Here is a 20,215-nt window from a genome sequence, read left to right on the forward strand (position 1 = left end):
CTATAGTTTCCCTCTGTTCGGCTGGCTGCTTCTTTTTCCCTCACCGGATACACTCCAGACTCCTCATGTGCTGCCTATTGACTGACTTTTTGTCCATCTGAATGCTCTATTTGTATGGAGAATAATGATTGATGGACTTTGGGGGGGGGGTGAGTGTGGTGTGTTCCCAATCTCTTGTTCCCTTTAGTGCCTGTTTGGGGAATCTGACTTGGCCGGCGCTCAGAGTGGGATCAGAGCTATTTCTGGGGGTTGTTTTGGTCACGCTGGCCGCTGCATCGCTTGAGGGTTGGCCCCTGGCTGCTAAAGTTACATGAGAGTTCAAGCCTCTGAGTTCAAACCTGGAATCTAATCTGGGCTGACGGTTGCACGGTTCGGTCTGGAGGAGGTCAACAACTCCAGAGGAGAGTGAGCGACGTTGTGAGAGCAGCAACTTCAAAACCAGAGCAGATTCCTTGACTTGGCGCTAGATGTGAAGTGAAGTTCGGGTCACATAGTTTTCTCATGGTTCTTTCTCTCTCCGGTCTGTTCTTCATTTCATCACCAGAGCAGCTGTAGAAAACCAGTGCAGAACTCCGTCTTTACTATATAATGGATGGATCAGAGGTGACGAAGGCATCTGCAGTTTGTTTGGTGAAGCATTTAGACCTGCAGCTAATCTTCATTTACATTACTGATCAATCTGTTTATGTATTTCTCAGTTAAATTACAAAAATGTCCAGAACAGATTCCCAACGAGAAGCAAAAGATATTGCAATGGCAACTTCAGTGAATACAAGGTGGAACTTTATTAAATATGCGACGTTGCTATAAAAACACTGCAGTAAATCCTCAAGTGTTTGTCTGAATGATGACTAAGGATAATGCTAGAAACCTGTTCCCTGAGATGTCGTACTTCTTTATATGTAGTTTTATTTACAGTTTAGGAAGAAATTATTGACTAAATATCATGACTGTGCAGTTTTAAACATCACTGTTGCTGCTGGGGAAACAGTAATTGATTATATTTTAAACAACATTCATGCATATTGAATAATTCAGTTGAAAAAATAATTTTAATAATTTCAAAAAATGTTTTAGTAATACAATAGAATCAGTTAAGAGTATTGATAAAGCACTGAACTAAGAATAAGTATTGTTTGGAGTATTTAAATTGATAACATCCAAATAGTGCCAATGCCTTTGCCATTAAGAATATCATGTTAAATTGAATGTTGGCAGAGCTAAGATTGTATCGCTGTAGATTTTTTTAGTTTTTGGTTTGGTTTTCAGGTAGAAACGGGTCATGTTGTGTCAGCACATCATGTCTCTCCTGTCAGTGCCTCGCTGACGGGTCGGTGGAGGTGCAGCGAGGCCGAGGTGTCTGTCCAGAATTAGCAGCCGCTCTGTCGCTTGAGTGACGGCAGAGCAGGAATGCTGCATCCAGCGGTGGAGCGAGTTAAGACTACATGAGGGGCTGCTTTGGCAGGGGGCCATGTTGTGCTAGTGAGAAGGCCTGCATGCTTGGATATATTAGCAGGGGTTTTGTAACCATTGTAATGAAACGACCGGGGCTCCCGTTGCCCCTGAAAAGGCCCTGTCCAAACGCTGAATGACTCAGAGGTGAAAGCAGAGAGAGAGAGAGGAAGCAGCACAGAGCCCGGCCTTGGTCACCGGGCGAGGAAACTGCAGGACAAGTATGCCATTCACTGGTTTATTTACACTGCCCTTGTTTGTCAGCACACCCCGGACCTTACTGTTTTTACATTTAACACACACACACACACACACACGCATTTGGCAGAGCTGCTTGTACGGACACATACACCACTCAAGTGAATACAAGTGGTTTTACAGGGGTAATCAGGGACAGCAGATTATTGTCCCCCTCTCCAAGGCTTATCAGAGTGTAGCCTTTCTCTCTTTCTCTCACACACACACAAACACACACACACACACACAGATTGTCACATTGTTGTATTCAGGCATGTAACATTGTCTAATCAGAGGACATCTCTGACTATTATTTATGTGTTGGCACCGGCCACAGGGACGATTTGGCTCGTCGACCGTTTCAAGATGGCTGTAAAAATATAGCAGGCATATCTGATAATGAGTTTGTCACATAGACATACACATGCACAAACACACACACACACACACACTGTCCGCCTGCACCTGTCTGGTGCCAGCGTTGTGAAAAAGCACTCGTCATAAATTCCTGGGCTTTGTCCCGGTCTTTGTTATGAGGTGTCAGTGGCCGGGTGCCTGAGGAGGGTCGTAGGGTCAGCGAGGGCGTGTGTGAGTGTATGTATGTGTGTGTGTGTGTGTGTGTCTCTTTATGTATGCATATTTACATGCACTCTCTCTCTTTTGTGTTACAGTAATCAGGTGAGTGCATGTGCATGTTAAAGTGCAGGGAGGGGATGGGGTTAGGACACACAGTTGCCCAGCTCAGGTGTCACCCAGAGGAATGCAGACCTTTTGCCCTTTGCCCCCCCAGAACATGGCCCTGGAGGGTTGGGTGTCAAACCATCGCCCCTGAACCTCAGCTACAGCCGAGGTGTCACGTTACTCTCTTGGCTGCTGCCACAAGGCCAAAGGCTATAGAAGACACAGCTGCATGCGTGTGTGCGTGTGCGTGAAGCCACAGTCATTAACGACGCAACAGTGATTAATTTAGTCTGAGGCGAGCTGGTGTTGATCGACTTCATGCTGCTGATCAGATAAATGGGAAACAGCAGGACACTGATGGAGGTTGTTTTGATTGTTGAAAGACACGAGTTGAACTTTTTTGAGAGAATAAATGGAGATGAATGGAGATCATGACTTTGTCTCTAATAAAAACCAGAGAACCATATTAATATAAAGGCTGACAGTTTGGTTAAAACCAGTATCATAGAACATTAAGAATATTTATGCCAATATTTATAATTTTATAATGTCTACCACATCAAGTATCAGGAAGGGAAGTATGAGCTCATAGTCCTACATATATTAAAACTTTTGATACTTAAATCTGTGTTTTATTTATTTTATTTTACCCAGAAAGGATGAGATTTTACTCATATATGGATTTTTTTTTGTTTTTTTGAGAAATATGATGGATTTTATTAAATTTTCTTACACTAAATAATAACTTCAGATAGTATATACACATACTTAATGTTTTCTTTTCTTTTTCCAATTATCAGAATGAAACAATCATATTCTCTGTTTTACAAATAACTACAGAAAAACAGTCCCGACAATAAACAGAGACAGATCAAACCCAAAATCAATTTATATATGGATTTTGACAGCAAGTCCTGTTTTGACTAGATTAGCTCCAGCTTCCAGCCATAACCACAAACACATGGAGAATCAAACTAAACAGTAATGTTCAATAATACAATGAACCGTGTTCCCTTGTTATGTAATATTCCTTTCAAAATCCATCAGTTGTTGATTGTAATTGGCTGTAATGAAAGTCATTAATTTGGACAAGAGAGTTTTGTAATCAACATGATAGAGTTTGCAGCGTTTTCACAATAATGAATAATAATAACCAGTTTAAATATGGTAGCATCCTCTTCGTTCAGTCTTGATACGACTACTAATGTACTTCTGCTGTTCGACAGGTTAAGATTATATAAGACCCTTTCAATGAGTTCAGCTGTGTGAGGAATTTCTCTCCTGAAAACCTTGTTTCAGACCTGACCGGGCCTCTGTGTGTACCCGACCCCACCCCAGATGTTGTTTGGTAAAAAAAAAACTTGCACCTCCCAGTGCCCTCGACCCATTTTCTCCCTTCGTCTCAGAGCACCTCTGTGTCTCTTATTGGCAGGAAGTGGTGACAGGGAAGGCTACTCAGCCAGAGGAGGAGGAGGAGGAGGAAAAGGAGGCTAAACATGGTTTGGTTAGGAATGTGAGAGAACAGCCGTGTTCATTTGTACATTCACCAGCCGGCTTGCCAGCCTCCCAGTCGACCATCCAGACCTCTGAGAGCCTGGACAAGGGGTGCCTTTGTCCCCCATCTGCAGGCTACACCCTGCCCTGTTCCTGCCCCCCATCTTACCCTTCTCTCCATCCTGTTGGACCTCCTCTGCCTCCCTCTTTTCACTCGCGGACCCTCATCCCAGAATAGCACAGCAGGTCTCCTCTGAAAATAGAGCTGGTGCTGTTGGCAGGGTCAAGCTCTCCCCTCGCTCCTCTTTCTACTTTGTATCTCCCTCTCCCTGTGTTTTTCTCTCTCACTTACAGAAGCACTCTTTTGTCTCTGAGATTTATTCAGAGAAAGTAATTAGCCTGTTAAAACAATAAGTGCGTTTTCATCTGAAATGAAATGACACATCCAAACCAAGCGCAGAGAAACTTGACGTCATGAATGTATTTGATGTCTTAAATATCTCAAACAGCCCCTGGACTTAGTGTCTTGTTTAATATCTAGGCCTCATCATCAAGAGGTAAATTCCTCCCACTGAGTCATGTGGTCCGGCCTTAATCTCCCTTTAACTCCTGCGGTGAGGTATTCCCCCCGTAAAGTGTAAAAATAATGCAGGTTAGCCGGAGAGGAAATCTTATTAAAACAGCACTGAATGTAGCAAATAGCTGTTTTTCTGTTGAGGGAGGCTCAAGTTTCCCATTGAGCAAATAGCAGGATGCCCCATAATTTGACAGATTCCACTTTAATCACTCAAATCAGAGCTGGCTCCGTGTCAACCAGTTTTTTCTTTCTCTTCCCCTGCCAGATTGTTTTTACCTTTTGATAGTGACTGAAATGGTTGCATGAAGGTCAATGATTGGCTTTGAAAAAGTGTGTAAAGTGTGTAATGAAAAATGTGAAAATCACAGTGTAGTTCTAGGCACCAGGCCACAAGGTGCATTGGTACATTGTTATCTGTTGTCGTAATGGCACAGTTACAGTCAGTACGTACTAATGGACGTACAGTGTAGACAAGCAAATACTCAAAGTGATTAGATGTGAACATACACGCTGTACAGATAGGTGACAGTGTAACCAAGTGTTTACTGGCTCCTAAAGTTTCTATCACTGATATATTTACAGGCTCAACAGATTAAAGGAATATGTGTATCTAAGAAGAGATAATTATTACTCAACTTTGCCATTTATTTTCATTTTTTTAGCTCATTGTTTTGGATTCTCGCGGCTCTCCTCTCTGCAGACAGCTGCTTTAAAACCCAAAGATACGGTGGCCCTGAAGGCTCAGCGCACCGCAACTCAGGAAAGCACATGCAGAGACACAGACACGCTGCAAATTCGGAAAATATCTTCACCAATTTAACAACACGTGCAGATGAATGTGCTGCAACTTCAGTCCTACAACACAATGAAAGTGCGTCTCCAGTGGACACCATGAAGGCCAAATCCTAACCCCAGTGCTTATGACTTTAAAATTGACAGATAACAAGTCCCAGCTAGGTTAGTGTCCCATGGAAACACACTTAGTTGCTTCCTGTCCATCACTTGACAGCAGGCAGAGCCACAGGTGATGGTGTTAGTGTCTGTTAGCGACAGGTTACCTTTAATAACCCCACTAAGTGACATTGTGTCAGTGTTGCATCTTAAAACATCTGATGCAGGTTCCAATGTCATATACTTTCGGTTGGTCTGGTGAGAAACTGTTTGTAGACTAAACAATGGCTGTCACTCTTGCATAAGAAATCTAGACCCTGAAATTTCACGGCGTAGACGTCTAGTTAGGCGATAGCTGCCTTCAAGGTCCAGTCCAAATGGATATTTTCAACTTGAATGATGAGGGAGTAACTCTAGCTCGGCCCTGAAGCAGTCGGTGTCTCTGGACGGACGTTTCCCCGCTCGTAGACTTCTTGTTTTTCCTGGAGCTGCTGCTAATTGACATTCCGCTTCGTTGTTTGATTGAATGAAATCCACTTTAAGAAAATGAAATGCGTGGAAACTTCTTTTCAGATCTGTTTTTTTTAAACTGTAACTTACTAAATCACCGTCTGGGTTTACATCTATAGACTGTAACTGTATTATATAGAGCCAAAATGTTTATATGAAGTGTCGCCTACTCAATGTATCTCTGGCAGTGGATTATGGGTTGCATGTAAACCTAATCACTTGATGATGTGCTGCGGAGGTGTAGCTGTTTTCCTGACAGACTGTAAATTATGGCTCATGCACACTTTGCCTTTGGTTTCTCATCAGTCTTTCTCTCTCTCCTGTCTGTCTTTCGCTGGACATCTCAACTGTTGCTTGTAATCACAGGAGTGAGGTGGATTGTCTAGAGAAACCGGCGATTACGCTGACTTTAAGAGCTTGTGACTGGTGGTACCCATTTGTTCCTGTGACTGAGCCAAAAATTGCTTTTGCTAAACACCTTCCTGCCAAAGAGTTTGGCAGGAAAATATGTTTAAACTGTTCCACCAAGTGTCAACCAAAGAAAGATCAAAAGCCAAAATGCGTCAGACTCCCCCCCATCCCTTTTAACCAACTTTTTCTCTTTGGCTGTGTCATTTCCTCTGTAGATGTTCCCGATGTGCCCAGTGCTGTCGGCTTCTCCCCTCCCTCCAGCCCAAACCCGGCCAAGAAGAGCAGCTCCATCAACTGGTCCTTCCCAGACAAGATCAAGTCCCCGCGCACTGTGAGGAAGATCTCCATGAAGATGAAGAAGCTCCCGGAGCTCAGCCGGAAGCTCAGCGTCAAGGGGATGCCGAGCAGCAGCAGTAACAGCAACAGCGGCGGCGGCAGTGGGAGCAGTCAGGCGGAGCCCAGAGCCAATTCCCCGAGAAACAACGGGAACGGATCGGAGGCCGTCTCCCAAACGTCGGGCCCTCCGAGGTTAGCGGCATCCGGGGGCGGGCAGGCGAGCCGCAACGTGATCTCGAGGTACCACCTGGACAGCAGCGTGTCCACACAGCACAGCTTCAGCAAGAAGAAAAGCAACGGCAGCTCAAAGTCCGCCAGTAAAGGTGGCTACCTCAGTGATGGCGACTCGCCGGAGCTGGTGGCCAAATCTGGGAAGCACGGATCTGCGGAGGGGAAGGGCGGGAAGGGCAAGGAGGTGGAAGCAGGCGGGGGCTCGAAACTCAACGGCACAGAGCTGGACATTGACGCTTTCCGCCACTACAGCTTCACAGAGCAGCCCAAGTGCAGCCAGTACATCTCCGGACTCATGAGTCTGCACTTTTACGGCGCCGAGGACCTCAAGCCTCCACGCGTCGACTCTCGAGACGTGTACTGCGCCATCCAGGTGGACTCGGTCAACAAAGCGCGAACGGCTCTGCTCACGTGTCGCACCTCCTTCCTGGACATGGATCACACCTTCAACATCGAGCTGGAGAACGCGCAGCACCTGAAGCTGGTGGTGTTCAGCTGGGAGCCCACGCCGAGACGCAACCGCGTGTGCTGCCACGGCACGGTGGTGCTGCCCGCCCTCTTCCGGGTGACGCGCTGCCACCAGCTGGCGGTGAAGCTGGAGCCGCGCGGGCTGATCTACGTCAAGCTGAGCCTGATGGAGCAGTGGCAGAACTCGCTGGACGGCGGGCCGGACGGAGACAGGGAGCCCCAGGTGTTTGGCGTGGAGGCGTGGCGGGTGGTGGAGCGGGAGAACACGGGACTGATGGTGCCGCTGCTCATAAGCAAGTGCATCAATGAGATCGAGAAGAGAGGCTGTCAGGTGAGTGTGTGATGTTTGTTGTCAACTAGCAGTTTTGTGCTAAATGTCCTGGCTCTGCAGAGAAACAACAACTCCTCACATCTGTGATGCTGCAAATAGGAAATATTTAGACATTTTATTAAAGGGATAGTTCAACATTTTGGCAAATTGGCCAATTGCCATAATCCCTATAGTTTTAGGAGTTGGTTCATTACCTTTAATTGTCGGTGCAAGCTGTTTTTAGAATGGCGGAGCAGAGCCGCAAGGTGCTCAGAGCTACGCTAAGGAGGCTCATGGGATTTCTTGGTTTCCCTCATCAAACTCTGGTGGACAAGTTGTGACCTGCACATTCACCACACTATGAGATGATAAGAAAATTATACATTTACCTCTAAAACAACTTTGTCTCATTACGTTCTGTTATTATCTCATAGCGTGGTGAATGTGCAGGTCACAACTTGTCCACGAGAGTGTTTTGGAGTTGTTGGATTGTGTATTTGATGAGTTTGATGAGGGAAACCAAGAAATCCCATTAGCCTCTTTAGCGTAGCTCTGAGCAGCTCGCGGCTCTGCTCAGCTGTTCTAAAAATATCTTGCACCGACAATTAAAGGTAACAAACCTATTGTTAAGACTATAGCGATTATGGCAATGGGCCAATTTGCCAAAATGTTGAACTATCCCTTTAAGGACTTGATTAGTTCTCACATTTGTTGTCTTACTCAAATTATTTCAGCACTCAGATGTCAAATACTGATTATTTTCATGATCGTTTAATCTGCCCATTGTTTTCTCAGTTGATCCTTGTATTGGTAACATTACAGACAATAGTGAAAACCTAATTAGTGTTGTTTCCCGGGGCTCAAAGTTGCAGCTTTAGAGAATCTGGTCAATAACCCCAAAACCGAAAGATTTGAAATTTCCAATGAAATATATCACAGAAAAAGAGCAAATCCTGAAAGAAAATAAGAGCCATGGCAAATGTTTCATTTTTGCTTTTAAAAAAACAGTTAAATTTGATTATAAAAACAAAACACTAAACACTAATCAATTTATTTCCTGATTAGTTCTGCTCTATGAAATATGTAGCACACGTTCAATGGCGTGTTTAAACAGTACGTGTGGATGAAAGCCTCTCTAATCCTATTCTGCCAATGTAAAACAGATGTGGATTCCTTTTGAACAGAAAACTGGTAGGATACAATTATATAACACATTTTTGTATGAGAGTGAAAGAACAGGAGGAGAAAGAGAGAGAGAGAGAGGAGAGGAGCATTCAAACCCTGCAGCCAGTAATAACGCTGCATGGTGACTGGCGTGAACAGAAAAGATACAGGAGATGTACAGCATGTACCGCACTTCATGATGTCACCGGGAACTTCCTGAGGCGACTGGCTCTTTTATTCAGGGAGGAGAAAGACTCAGAGTGAAGAGATCGCGCTGCTGCTGCTGGTGGTGGTGCTGCTGCTGGTAGTCATGAGGGTGGGGGTGAGGAGGAGGAGGAGGAGGAGGATGATGATCATCATCTCTTCTGCTCTTTGAAGCCCAGAAAGAGGTGGCGGCGTTTCTCCTAATTAGGTCCTGAGACAGCGGCAGTAAAAGTGTCTGGCCACTGCTCCTGACTGATCACTCTGGAAGTGTGCATCTATGTGTGTGTGTCTGTTGTGTGTGCGTGTAGGGGGGTGGCATGCCAGGGGCAGTCAGTCAGTCAGTAGTGCCTGGGGCCAATAGACAAACATTAGACCTCTCCAGAGAATGTCTGAAGCTGCCAGTCGGATCATTTTGTTTTAACTAAGTTTCCCTCAGAGGAAGTTTTCTCTGATCTTTAATGCAAATGTCCTTTAGTTTAGTTTAGTTGCAGTATTTCATGTTTATGCATCAAATGTACTGGATCATGCACTTCTTCTTGTGGTTTACTCACTTTGCTCCGGTTTCCTCTGATTCACTCTTTGCTTTGTCTTTCCATATTGTGATTCCCATCTGTTTCTTTCCCCTCCTTTGTCTGCTTTTGTTTTTATCTGTCTCTCCTTCTGTCTCCCTTTTTTCTTTTTTCTTTTTTCTTTTTTCCCCCCCAGCACACTCCTCCTCCTCCTGTCCTTTGCAGTGTTGTTGTGGTACTTCTGCCCGTCTGTTTTGCTGCCTGCTTTCATTACACTGATGCTGTTGCTCAGGGTATCAGTCAGAGATCAAGCATAAGTGCTCCCCACAGGTTGCAGGCAGCCGGGGGTGAGGGTGTGGAGGGGTGGGGGTGGGGGAGTTAGGGCGGCGTTGTTGACACCAGATCTCAGAGGAATTTGCAGGTAGTGTCACTGAAGCTCGCATGGCCAGACGTGTAGCTCGCTGTGTGTCTTTTTTTTTTTTTTTTACAAATGATTATGTGGATCTTTGATGGAGAGACTCTTTTTCAGGATTGCGTGTCCTCGGGGGGAGAGACTTCTCCAAGCTTTTAAGACGCTGGCTGATTGTGGGTGTTTTGAAAAAGAGACTGCAGATAGATAATGTCTGTGTGGAGACTAGAGACAGGAGTTATGTATGTGTGTGAGCCCATTTAAAAGAGATATATCTTAAAAGGAGCTATCCCAGTAACCTACATACTGTCTGTCACACATGACAGACGGAGATGAACATGTATGCAGTGACATGTTATGAACGGGTTTAACAGCGGCGCCACGGTGGAAAGCTCAGAAATCCTGGTGCTGTGAAGTATCAATGGATCTGCTGATAATTCTCCTTCATAATCATCTGCACTAATGACTTAATGCACTAATAACTTTTCTAATTAACTTCCTTGCCTGATAGATAAACTCAATCTTTTTATTCTTTTTTCTGCGGATTCACCCTTGAAGTGGCTTGAAGCTTAAGGTTAGACTGACACACAAGTTGAAAAAACACTTCAGAACATCATTTATATAGTGCTTAGTCATGGAATACTAATTATTGTTGGTTTATTAAATTGATTTTATTGCATATGATGATGATGGTGGCCTTTTTGTAAATGTTATAGCCCTAATATGTGGCCATTTTGACTTTACTGCCCTTACTTTAATTATTATGCACTATTTTCATGATCAGTTCATTTTTCCACGGACGTTTAAATCAAAGAACGCCACAGATCTTCTCTTTTAAGCTCGTTATTTGTGACGTTTTGTTGTCTTTCTCTTTGTCTTGTGTGATAGATATTTCATAGATCAAAAACATAATTGATTAATCAAGAAAATAATCAGCAGATTAATTGATACTGGAATTAGCTAATTATCAGTTGCAGCAGCCCTGCTTTGGTTTCTTTGTTGATTTATTCAAAGTCATACCCTTAATACGTGTACGTACATGTGTGGCAATTCTTGAATCAGACCCAATGAATATTTTCATTAGTGCCATTGATAAAGGTGAGTCATCGTGTTTGGAGGAAGTCAGTGAGTCGGTGTTAGTGCTCTCAGATGCACTTTTCTTTATTCTTCTTTGATGTTTCTATAAAGTCCCTAAGCTGCAACAACAACAACAACAACAGATCCCATCATTGATCCACATTGGGAACTCGTTTTGGTTTGTGGTCATTGTTTTTGCCCGATCCTACATATTGGTCCCTGCTGGTGCTGCTTGTTGTGTTGCCCAGCAGCAGCAGCAGCAGCAGCAGCAGCAGCAGCAGCAGCAGCAGCATGAGGAGGAGGAGGAGGAGGACCCTCTTTTTGCCAACAGCTGTTCCCCGCCTGCACTCGGGCTCGCCCCCAAACACGGAGAGAAAGAGAGAGAGGGAGAGAGACTCCTTTTTTTTCCTGAATGGACTTGTTGTTCATTGTGCCCAGTGACTTCTGTTTACTCTCACACAAAGCCAAATCCCTGCCTAATCTGTCCTCCTCTCTCTCCCTCTCGTGTGAGGTTTAGAAAACACTCACGACTCAAACGATGGAGCGAGATGGAGAGCTCACGAATAGTTGGTGTGGTGGGACGGGGAGACTTTAACAGCGCTCCTACGCTGGAGCCCGGAAAGGCCAGCAGAGTGTGTGTTTGTGTGTGTGTGTGTGTGTGTACAAGTGTGTGTTTGTGTGTGGATCCAGACTCGACCCGCCATTCACAGCCCACTGACTTAACACGTTGCCGGGGCAACCACACCAGTTGGTCTGCTATGCCACATACCAGACAGACACATGTAGGAGAAATTATGGTATGTCTGCAGCCAGGGCCCTAATCCCAACATAACAAAGAAAACCACTGGTGCCGAGTTTCAACTATCAAATGTCGACGTCTCGAAGGAAATTGTTGAAGAGTTCCTTCAGGTCACAACTCTGGAGGCGTATGTGAAGAAACATAAATGGTTTATAGCTGAGCTGAGCGCTTCCATTTTTAATGCTGAGCTGTCAGCCTGTTTTTACATTTTTTTTATTTATTTTTTTTTTAGCTCCGTGTTTATCCGTTCAGTCATAAGGACGTGTCACTTCTATCACACCTCTGAGTGCAGTGTGCTGCAAGTCAGGACACATTTTCATCTTCAAATAAGCTGAACAATGAAACTATGTTCACAGAAGTGATGCCGCCGGTCAAGTAAAAGTTGTACGATTTGAAAGTGAGATGATGTCTTCTGAAACTAAGCAGAAATACAATCCAGCAGTTATAGAAACATAATACGCAGACGCAGGATTAGGATGTAAAGTGTGAATATTAAAGTGATGAGTGATGAGTCATGGCTTCTCAGAGGGATTCACTTGGTTTTTAAGCAGCTTGTCGCAGTGTCCTGTGTCATACTGAGCCTCTTACTGTATGTCTCATGGAAAAAGTGAGTCCTTATACCGATTAGAAAAAAAAAACAGTTTAATTAAATGAGCCGTCGTTTTGTCGAGATAAAACAGACGAGAGTTTTGTGACACGTGAGTTTTGTGTTGAAAGTCGTTCTGGCTTCTGTCCAGCACTTTGTTTGAGCACAAACGTAGAAGTTGATCGATTGTGGTTGTAAAGATGTCTGTGTCTCTGTCAACTGTTTGACTCCTTCAGACGTGCCTGTTTATTTGACCTACTTGTGTGTGTGTCTGTGTGTGTGTGTGTCTCCAGGTGGTGGGTCTGTACCGTCTGTGTGGGTCGGCAGCAGTGAAGAAGGAGCTGCGTGAGGCGTTCGAGAGGGACAGCCACGGCGTGGAGCTGTGTGAAAACACCTATCCTGACATCAATGTCATCACAGGTAAGCTGAGCACAGGAGAGCTGAGCAGGCTAACACAACACAAGATCAACACACACACACACACACACACACACTCAGTGTAATTGGGAACTGGTAATTAACGAGATGGTGGTGCCAAGCTGCGCTGGTGAACCTCTTATATCTGGATACAGCTGCAAAACACCTGTACTCATCTGTACTACTACATCAACATCTTTGTGTTTACATGATAGATTATTCTGCTGATTAGTTTCAGCACAAATCGCAACGCAAATCAATTTGAGGACCTGAAATGTGATTTTTTTTTTTTTTTTGGCATTATTTCATAAAAAGTTATTAACTTTGCTGTTTAATTTGATGATTTCCTAATTAGCTCTAGTTTGGACCTTTTAAAATCAGAGACCATTGTGAGACAATTGAATTATGAAACACATTACAGAGATTCGTTATATTGTCCAAATTTTAAAATATAGATATCATACATCTGCCAGAGAAAAGTACTTTATTTTAGGCTTCTGACACATATTACAATAATAAAACGTATTTGACACAGTTTTGCAGCAATTATCAACCTAAAAACAACAGAAAAATAAGACCTTAATAGAAACCAGAAGAATATCAAAACACAGAGACTGTGAAAACAAAGAGGTGGTAAGAATTAGTAAAATAGTACATAGAAGGAAGAAAGTTGTGTCAGTGAAAACGAACTAAGGCTTAGGAGCACATGTACGCTGATAAGAATGGGGCAACAATACCTTGGTTGTGGTGGTATTACTGATTGTGTCGTTGCCCCAGTGAACGTGTCTGAACCCGCGTGTCCGCTGCAGATGGGTCAGCACATGCTTCCATGTACGTACGACCGTGGGTGTATGTGTGAGTCTGCGATTTGTAGTAAAAGCATTCCAGCAGTCAACATACCAGGATAGGCCAATGCCTGAGGGAAAAGGCCCACACATGCACACACACACACACACACACACACACACACACACACACACAGATGAGACCGTGCTGTACATTCAGGTCATTCTTTCTCCTTCAGGTTTGTAGTTGAGACATGCTTTGTACTGTCCCTTCCAGGTCATGTTTTAGTCGGCAGCCGAGCGACTTGGCCTCATAATGGCGGCAGTCAGTGGGAATGTAAACACTGTTTACTTGCCCCCAAAAGCAGCGCTGCACATCTCGTGCCTCATTATTTAAAGCCGGTAATTTAAATACCTCTCACAGACGGTGTCAGCTGCGGCTCATCTTAAAAAATGTAAACCGTGAGTTACAGCACTGAGTCGAAAACAGCCATGTCACTGGATTGAGTGGTGACTACAGCAGTGTGACAGAGTTTGAGCGTGTTGGGGGGGATTGGGGGTGTGGGGGTGGGGGGCAAAAATAGTAGAAAATGTCTTTGTCATGATTTTTTTTTTCTCCCACAAAAAGAGGAAGACCATGGAAACCCCTGGGCATTGTAGGAACTGCTGTTGGTTTTGGGAAGAGGCCCCGTATAGGCGTCGTCCTATCATGCCTGCTTTGATCCACATGCATTTGCATGGCAGGGCAAAGAACACAGTTAACAGTTGAGCGGGTCAGAAAAAAAGGGCCAGCACCAGCGTGGATTGTTGGTTTTTGCTCGCTGCCTAAATTTGCTCTGCCAAGCGAGTTGCTGTTGCAGTTGGACCTGAGTGAGTGGAAGAGGGCAGAGAGAGAGAGAGTGGGGGTGGGGGTGGGGGTGGGCAAAATGTCCATCTGGGATATAATCATGGGTTTAGTCTTAAAACATATTTCCTGAAACATTTGGTTAAAAACCTGCCACTTTCACTGACCTCGTTTCACTTTTCCTGCCAGTGTTTTGAAATGTAATCTCCTCATGTTTCAAGAAACGCCTCCTAATCTGAATTCATAATTAAAGTATAAAAATAATGCAGAATATTGGATTAAAAATGAGCCTCTACGCTCAGAGTATAGGAGCTAATAAGCAAGCCAGCGAACGGATGAGCTAAGAGGGCTGCTGTGTCACACGGCTAATTTAAAAGCGGAGGTAGTGAGAGGGATTAACCAGGAGTCAGAGTTCAATCCAAAGCTTGCAAAACATGCTCAGTGCGCAGCCCTCCGTTGTTTCAAATCTCCGTCCCGTTGTTTCAAATCACTATTCACTCAGAGGGAAACAGAAACATGTCGTCGACAGGAGCAACATGCTGTGAAATATCAAGGCAAACAATGTTATCATCAGTCAGCAGTTTGTGTTACACTACTGTGAGAAAAAAAACTGTCACAGGGAGAGTCATTGTGGTGCCGTGGATCAGCTGCAACACTGTGTACGATGTGGTGGTGTTGACAAGAGAGAGGGTCTTCATAACCGCCACTCACTCCTAGTGATAATAGAACAATGTGTGAGGACAGTGGCCCAGTTTCCTTCCTAATTTCACTTGATACTTTTATAAACCCCACTTTAAACTTTCTATAATTAGTTCCTGAATCAGCAGAAGACGTCAGAGTGTCAGATTGTGAAAGACTAGTGGAGATAGAAATGCAACAATCTGGGCGCCGCGCAGATAAAACCGTCCATAGACTCACAGATTGACATGTTTACACTTCAGTTATGGGGTGTGTTAAACAAACAATGTCTGATGAGTTAATTCATGACCTTGTTTTTTCTGCTTTTTAGATAATCCTGTAAAGACTTTTAGAGTTTAGAGTTTATTCTTTAAAGGGATAGTTCAACATTTTGGCAAATTGGCCTATTGCCATAATCCCTATAGTCATAGCAGTAGGTTTGTTACCTTTAATTGTCGGTGCAAGCTGTTTTTAGAACGGCGGAGCAGAGCCATGAGCTGCTCAGAGCTACGCTACGGAGGCTAATGGGATTTCTTGGTTTCCCTCATCAAACTCATCAAATACACAATCCAACAACTCCAAAATGCTCTGGTGGACAAGTTGTGACCTGCACATTCACCACGCTATGAGATAATAACAGAACGCTACGAGACAGAGTTGTTTTTGGCTAATTTGCCAAAATGTTGAATTATCCCTTTAAAGAAGGGTGAAAGTGCTGCTTATTCTATTATTTAAAACATAGTTTTAATGTTCATTCTACACCAGATGCTGCTTTTCTGGAGCACTCAGCCCCAAGCCGTGTGTAATGCATGTCCGTCAGATTAGTGTTATTCATTATAAACTGTATAGAGCTTTGTTTATTATGTTAGTGGTGAAGCAATACGTGAGCATCAGTAGCACATTACAGTTTATCTTACAATTCTCACACTAAGAAATAATTCTGTTTGGATGAAACAAATAAACACAGAATCAGAGTGAAAAGGTTTGTTGTTGTAGGACGGTTTAGTGACTCTGAATAATGATTAATTCCTCAGCTCGACCTGTTTGGCCTTTTCTATGGAGAGAAAACTTGTGATGCAGTGACGGAAAACTGGTTCAGGTATTTGTCCTCTGAAAAAAAAAGAAAGAAAGAAAGAAAAAAAGAGAAACTACTAGCGTGTCCTGAGTCCTGCTGGTCGGTCCAGCGCTCAGCACGGTTATCGATCATTGTTTGTGGTTTTTTTAATTCTGCCTTTGCCTGACATGTCTTTTCCATAACCCACTTCCCTTCGTTGCCCCCCACCCTCGGCAGTACTCCAGTGAAGACATGGAAAGTCATTAACAAGTGCCCCCTTTGTTGCCGAACAAACACAGATGGTATTTGGCTCATGCATGGGGGATTAGCTGAACCCTGGGCCGGCCAGGGAAGCAGGCAACCACTTTACAAAGAGCTCCGGGCCTGTGTGGGTGTCAGAATATTTCTTAAACTGGCGGGGTCGGGGCCCGAAAACCCGGTTGTGGACAAATTTCTGATGAATCCACTTGTGGCGTAGTAAGAGCTGCAGAGTTGAGTTGGGGTTTAGCTCGTTTTGAGGTTGTTCTGTCTTTTGGGGAGAGGAGGCGGGGAGGAGGATGGGGGTTGAGTGTGGCTACGGAAAGTTTGAAGCACCACACCGCAGTGTAAAAGCTTTACCATGTCAGTGGAAGAGGCAGAGACACACACACACGTCTCCTCTGGCCCCCCCTAGTGCTGTGGGGGCGTGCAGGGCAGCAGGGAGGAGGGGGGCAGGACAGGAGAACAAACCCCCGTTTGTTCTCCGGGGGCGAGGCGTTGACTGCAGCGCTGACAAGAGGAGTGACCTTCCGCTTTGTTTGAACAAGAGGTCAAAGGTAGAGCCGTGCCCCAGTGCATTGTGTGCCTTGTAGTGTTTGGTGGCACATTTAAAAACACTGAAAGAAAACTGTTTACATCAAAATACTTAAAGCTGCCGTCGTCTTAAGCCGCGTCTCTGTGGGCTTCATGGATGAGCTGATTGGAGGTTCAGGACCACCACAGTATTGCATGTTCCTCTGCTCAGTCTCCTTCAGCCTGTTAGGTGTGTGTGTGTGTGTCTGTGTGTATGTGTGTATAATTCATATGAAGCCAAGCCCCAGCACTTTGACTGTGAGGGAACAGACACTCAGCGTGCGCTTGTTGTCAGCTTGGCTGTGAAAAAGAGAGAGGCACCTGCAGGGGAAGCACACCTGTTCACCCCCGAGCCCATGACCTTGTGTGTACATGTGTGTGTGTGTGTGTGTGTGTGAGTGTCGATCAGGGGCTAAGACGCTAAAGTAAACACTAACACTGACTCATAGCAGGCTAATGATTTACCTGGATGCCTGTATTTCTCCTCACATCAGACAAACACCATGTGCACACAGACACACACACACACATACACACACATACACACAAGTCTGGACTGGACTGACTGGTGTGTTTCCTGTTTTTTATTGCAATAGAAATAGTGCGTGATATTTTCATACATTGCATGTGAGGGGATGAGGCGACGGCCTGCTTTGTTTTCTAAGGCGACGCTAACGTGAAACAGTCGCCGTTGTTGTTTCCAGATGAATCTGCTGCCTCACAGCACGGGGAGAGAGGGAGGGAAGGTCACAGGGTCTGCCATGCCTGAGTTTACATGTGAAGGAAAGTGGTACTTCTCTGCTTTTTATTTGCACACTTGAGTAACAAAAAAAAAAAAAAGCTTTACTTTGCAGAGATAAGGATAAAAACACATGGCCACTCTTTGCTCCCAGGCAGCAGCAGTCCTGTTTTCCTGTGATGAAGCAGGCTGATTATTATTATCTCTGTACAGTCGTGCTAAAGATTGACAACGGGAAGCAGGAGGATGTTCACAAAGGAATTTCTGTGTAATCTGTTTTGGAAATCAGCGTGTCCAGGGAAGCGTTAAGGAGACTGAATGTAACTTGTGTTTATGTGTGCGCTGCTTATCACACTGTGCTCATACCAAGAACCCAGGAGCGTTCATCAGTGTGAATCAGAACTAAAACAAAATGGAAACATGCAGCCACAGATCGGCTCCGCCGGCTTCAACAGGCCAGAGGGGACGTGTTTAATTGCAGGGGCATTTTTTTTCTTTTTTATCAAGCTTTGAGTGTGTGTGTGTGTGTGTGTGTGTGTGTTTGCCTGAAGCCGTGTCAAAGTCTGACCCCGGTGACTTAGAGCTGTCATTGTGTTGGTCTACCTGAGATGGGGCGGGCTGACACAGAACGCCTGTGTCTTTTTTGGGTATGGGTTGTTTTTCTTCAGAGTTAATACCAACGGCCTCAGGGATACGCAACATTTCTGCATGTATGTGTGTGTATGTGTGTGTGGGTGTCAGTGTCAGGACCTGTTTCATCTGTAGTTCAGAGGAGGGGATGCAGAGGAAAGAGAAGAGTGGTTAAATACCACATAGATATCACAGCATTTATAGTCGCAGCTAATTGTAATACTTATCTCTGACTTGAGCAGAGAAGAGTATACAGTAGCACGTAACCAATGCTGATACCGATAACCGACAACATTTTTAATTGTTTAAATGCACGCCAGAGGTTAAGAAAGGCTAAGATGTAGAGAGTAAAGATGAATTTAACATTATAGCTCTGCATCTGACTTAACAACATAATATAGCCGACATCTCTACTGTAATCGCAACAAAAACAAGAACAGTTCTGACTCTTCAAGTATCAACATTTACAGTATTAAACGAACTGATAATGAGTGAAATCAGGGCAATGTTAGCTGACTATAATTGGCTCTAGTTATCGGCAATTCAATTATCTGACTTATCTGTGCGATAATTATTGGCCAGTATCGGGCCGATAATAACCTGTACCAATAGTTAATGTGCACCTCTAATTTTAGCCCTGACAGCAATCAACCTGGTTGGTTTAAAATATGATCAATATATAAATTGGATTGGACTGGAAAAAAATACATATGTATGTAGAACTGTAGAAAATACATCTGTCAGTAAGACAACAGGTTCCAGCCATGCTGAGAAATCAAGTTTTTTTTCTTGCCTGTGGTACAAGATGACAAGACAGAGACTCAGAAAAGTTACCGAGCTTCATCCTGAACATCTGCACAAAAATGTAATAGCTATCATTTCTGTTGTTGTTGAGACATTTCACAGATAAAACAGCCGATTAGCTGTGTCTGAGTGAGTGTTGCTGATCGCCCTTTATAACAAGATGATCCCAGTCCCAAGCAGCTCTGTGGAAACCCTGCAGTAAGAAGCAGAGGTTGTGTGATAGTGACACGTCTCACGTGCTGCTGAAGGGTAAAGTCTGTAAACTTAATGCTGAAGGTTTACAGTGGATTATCGTCCTGATAAGTGTTGAGTTTGGTTTTTTTTTCGTGCTGAATGTCAGTGTGAAGACACAGAACCTAAAGCTAATCTGTGCTAACCTAATCCTAATTGTGGTGTAACATTGAACTGATTTTCGATCCGTCCTCCTCCCTCTAATCCGGCATTCAAAGACTCCTGGTGCCCGTCGGAGCAGCTGGAGAAGAAGAAGAAGAAGAAGAAGACGGGGCATTTGAGGGTGTCATCACCTACGAGTGATGACGTCAGCTTTATTTTTGAAATGTTTACCTTTGTTGTTTATTCTCCAGACACTGAGGTGCGATGCACCGACAACAGCAGCTAGGAATAGACTGAGGAGTGTTAAGCCTCGGGCTCGCTTAAAGAGCAGAGCGGGGACTTACTGGGATTAAAAAGTTAACGTGTTAAGTTGTGCCCTCCATTCTCCTGACTGGGCCTAAGGGGACGTCAGTGGATTTACTGTGAATCTTATTGGAGTTTTCTGTAAATAGAAGGCGGGAGGCAAAGAGGAAAAACACCTCGGGTACCCAGTGATGCAGAGGCGATGATATTTCCAGCATCCTAATCACAGTCTGCGCTGAAAGCTGCAGAGATTTTGTCACTGCTTTGGGAATTTAAAGGAAGACTGTGTTGTAGTGCAGCAAGTTGTTGCAGTGCTGAGCAAAATTTTTTTGGGGTTTGATCGCTTCCTCTGTGGAGTTTGCATATCCTCCCTGTGCCTGAATGGGTTTTCTTCAGATTCTCCTGCTTCCTTCCATAGTCGTTGTTTGTGTTGTTTGTTTCTATACGTTGG

The 20,215-nt window shown here is 44.3% G+C and overlaps 1 protein-coding gene across 2 annotated transcripts in view; it reads left to right on the forward strand.

Moving 5' to 3' along the window:
* The window catches only part of syde2 (synapse defective 1, Rho GTPase, homolog 2 (C. elegans)), a 45,476-nt gene that overhangs the window by 15,228 nt on the left and 10,033 nt on the right, over positions 1 to 20,215 (forward strand). For both annotated transcript variants that reach the window (XM_085774962.1, XM_085774963.1), the window contains exons 4-5: positions 6,469 to 7,619; positions 12,640 to 12,766. In XM_085774962.1, coding sequence (XP_085631088.1) covers positions 6,469 to 7,619; positions 12,640 to 12,766 — 1,278 coding nt within the window. The remainder of the gene's footprint in view (positions 1 to 6,468; positions 7,620 to 12,639; positions 12,767 to 20,215) is intronic.

This window comes from Trachurus japonicus, chromosome 4, assembly GCF_045865225.1.
Source record: "Trachurus japonicus isolate A0001 chromosome 4, Traja_1.0".
Lineage (NCBI taxonomy): Eukaryota > Metazoa > Chordata > Actinopteri > Carangiformes > Carangidae > Trachurus > Trachurus japonicus.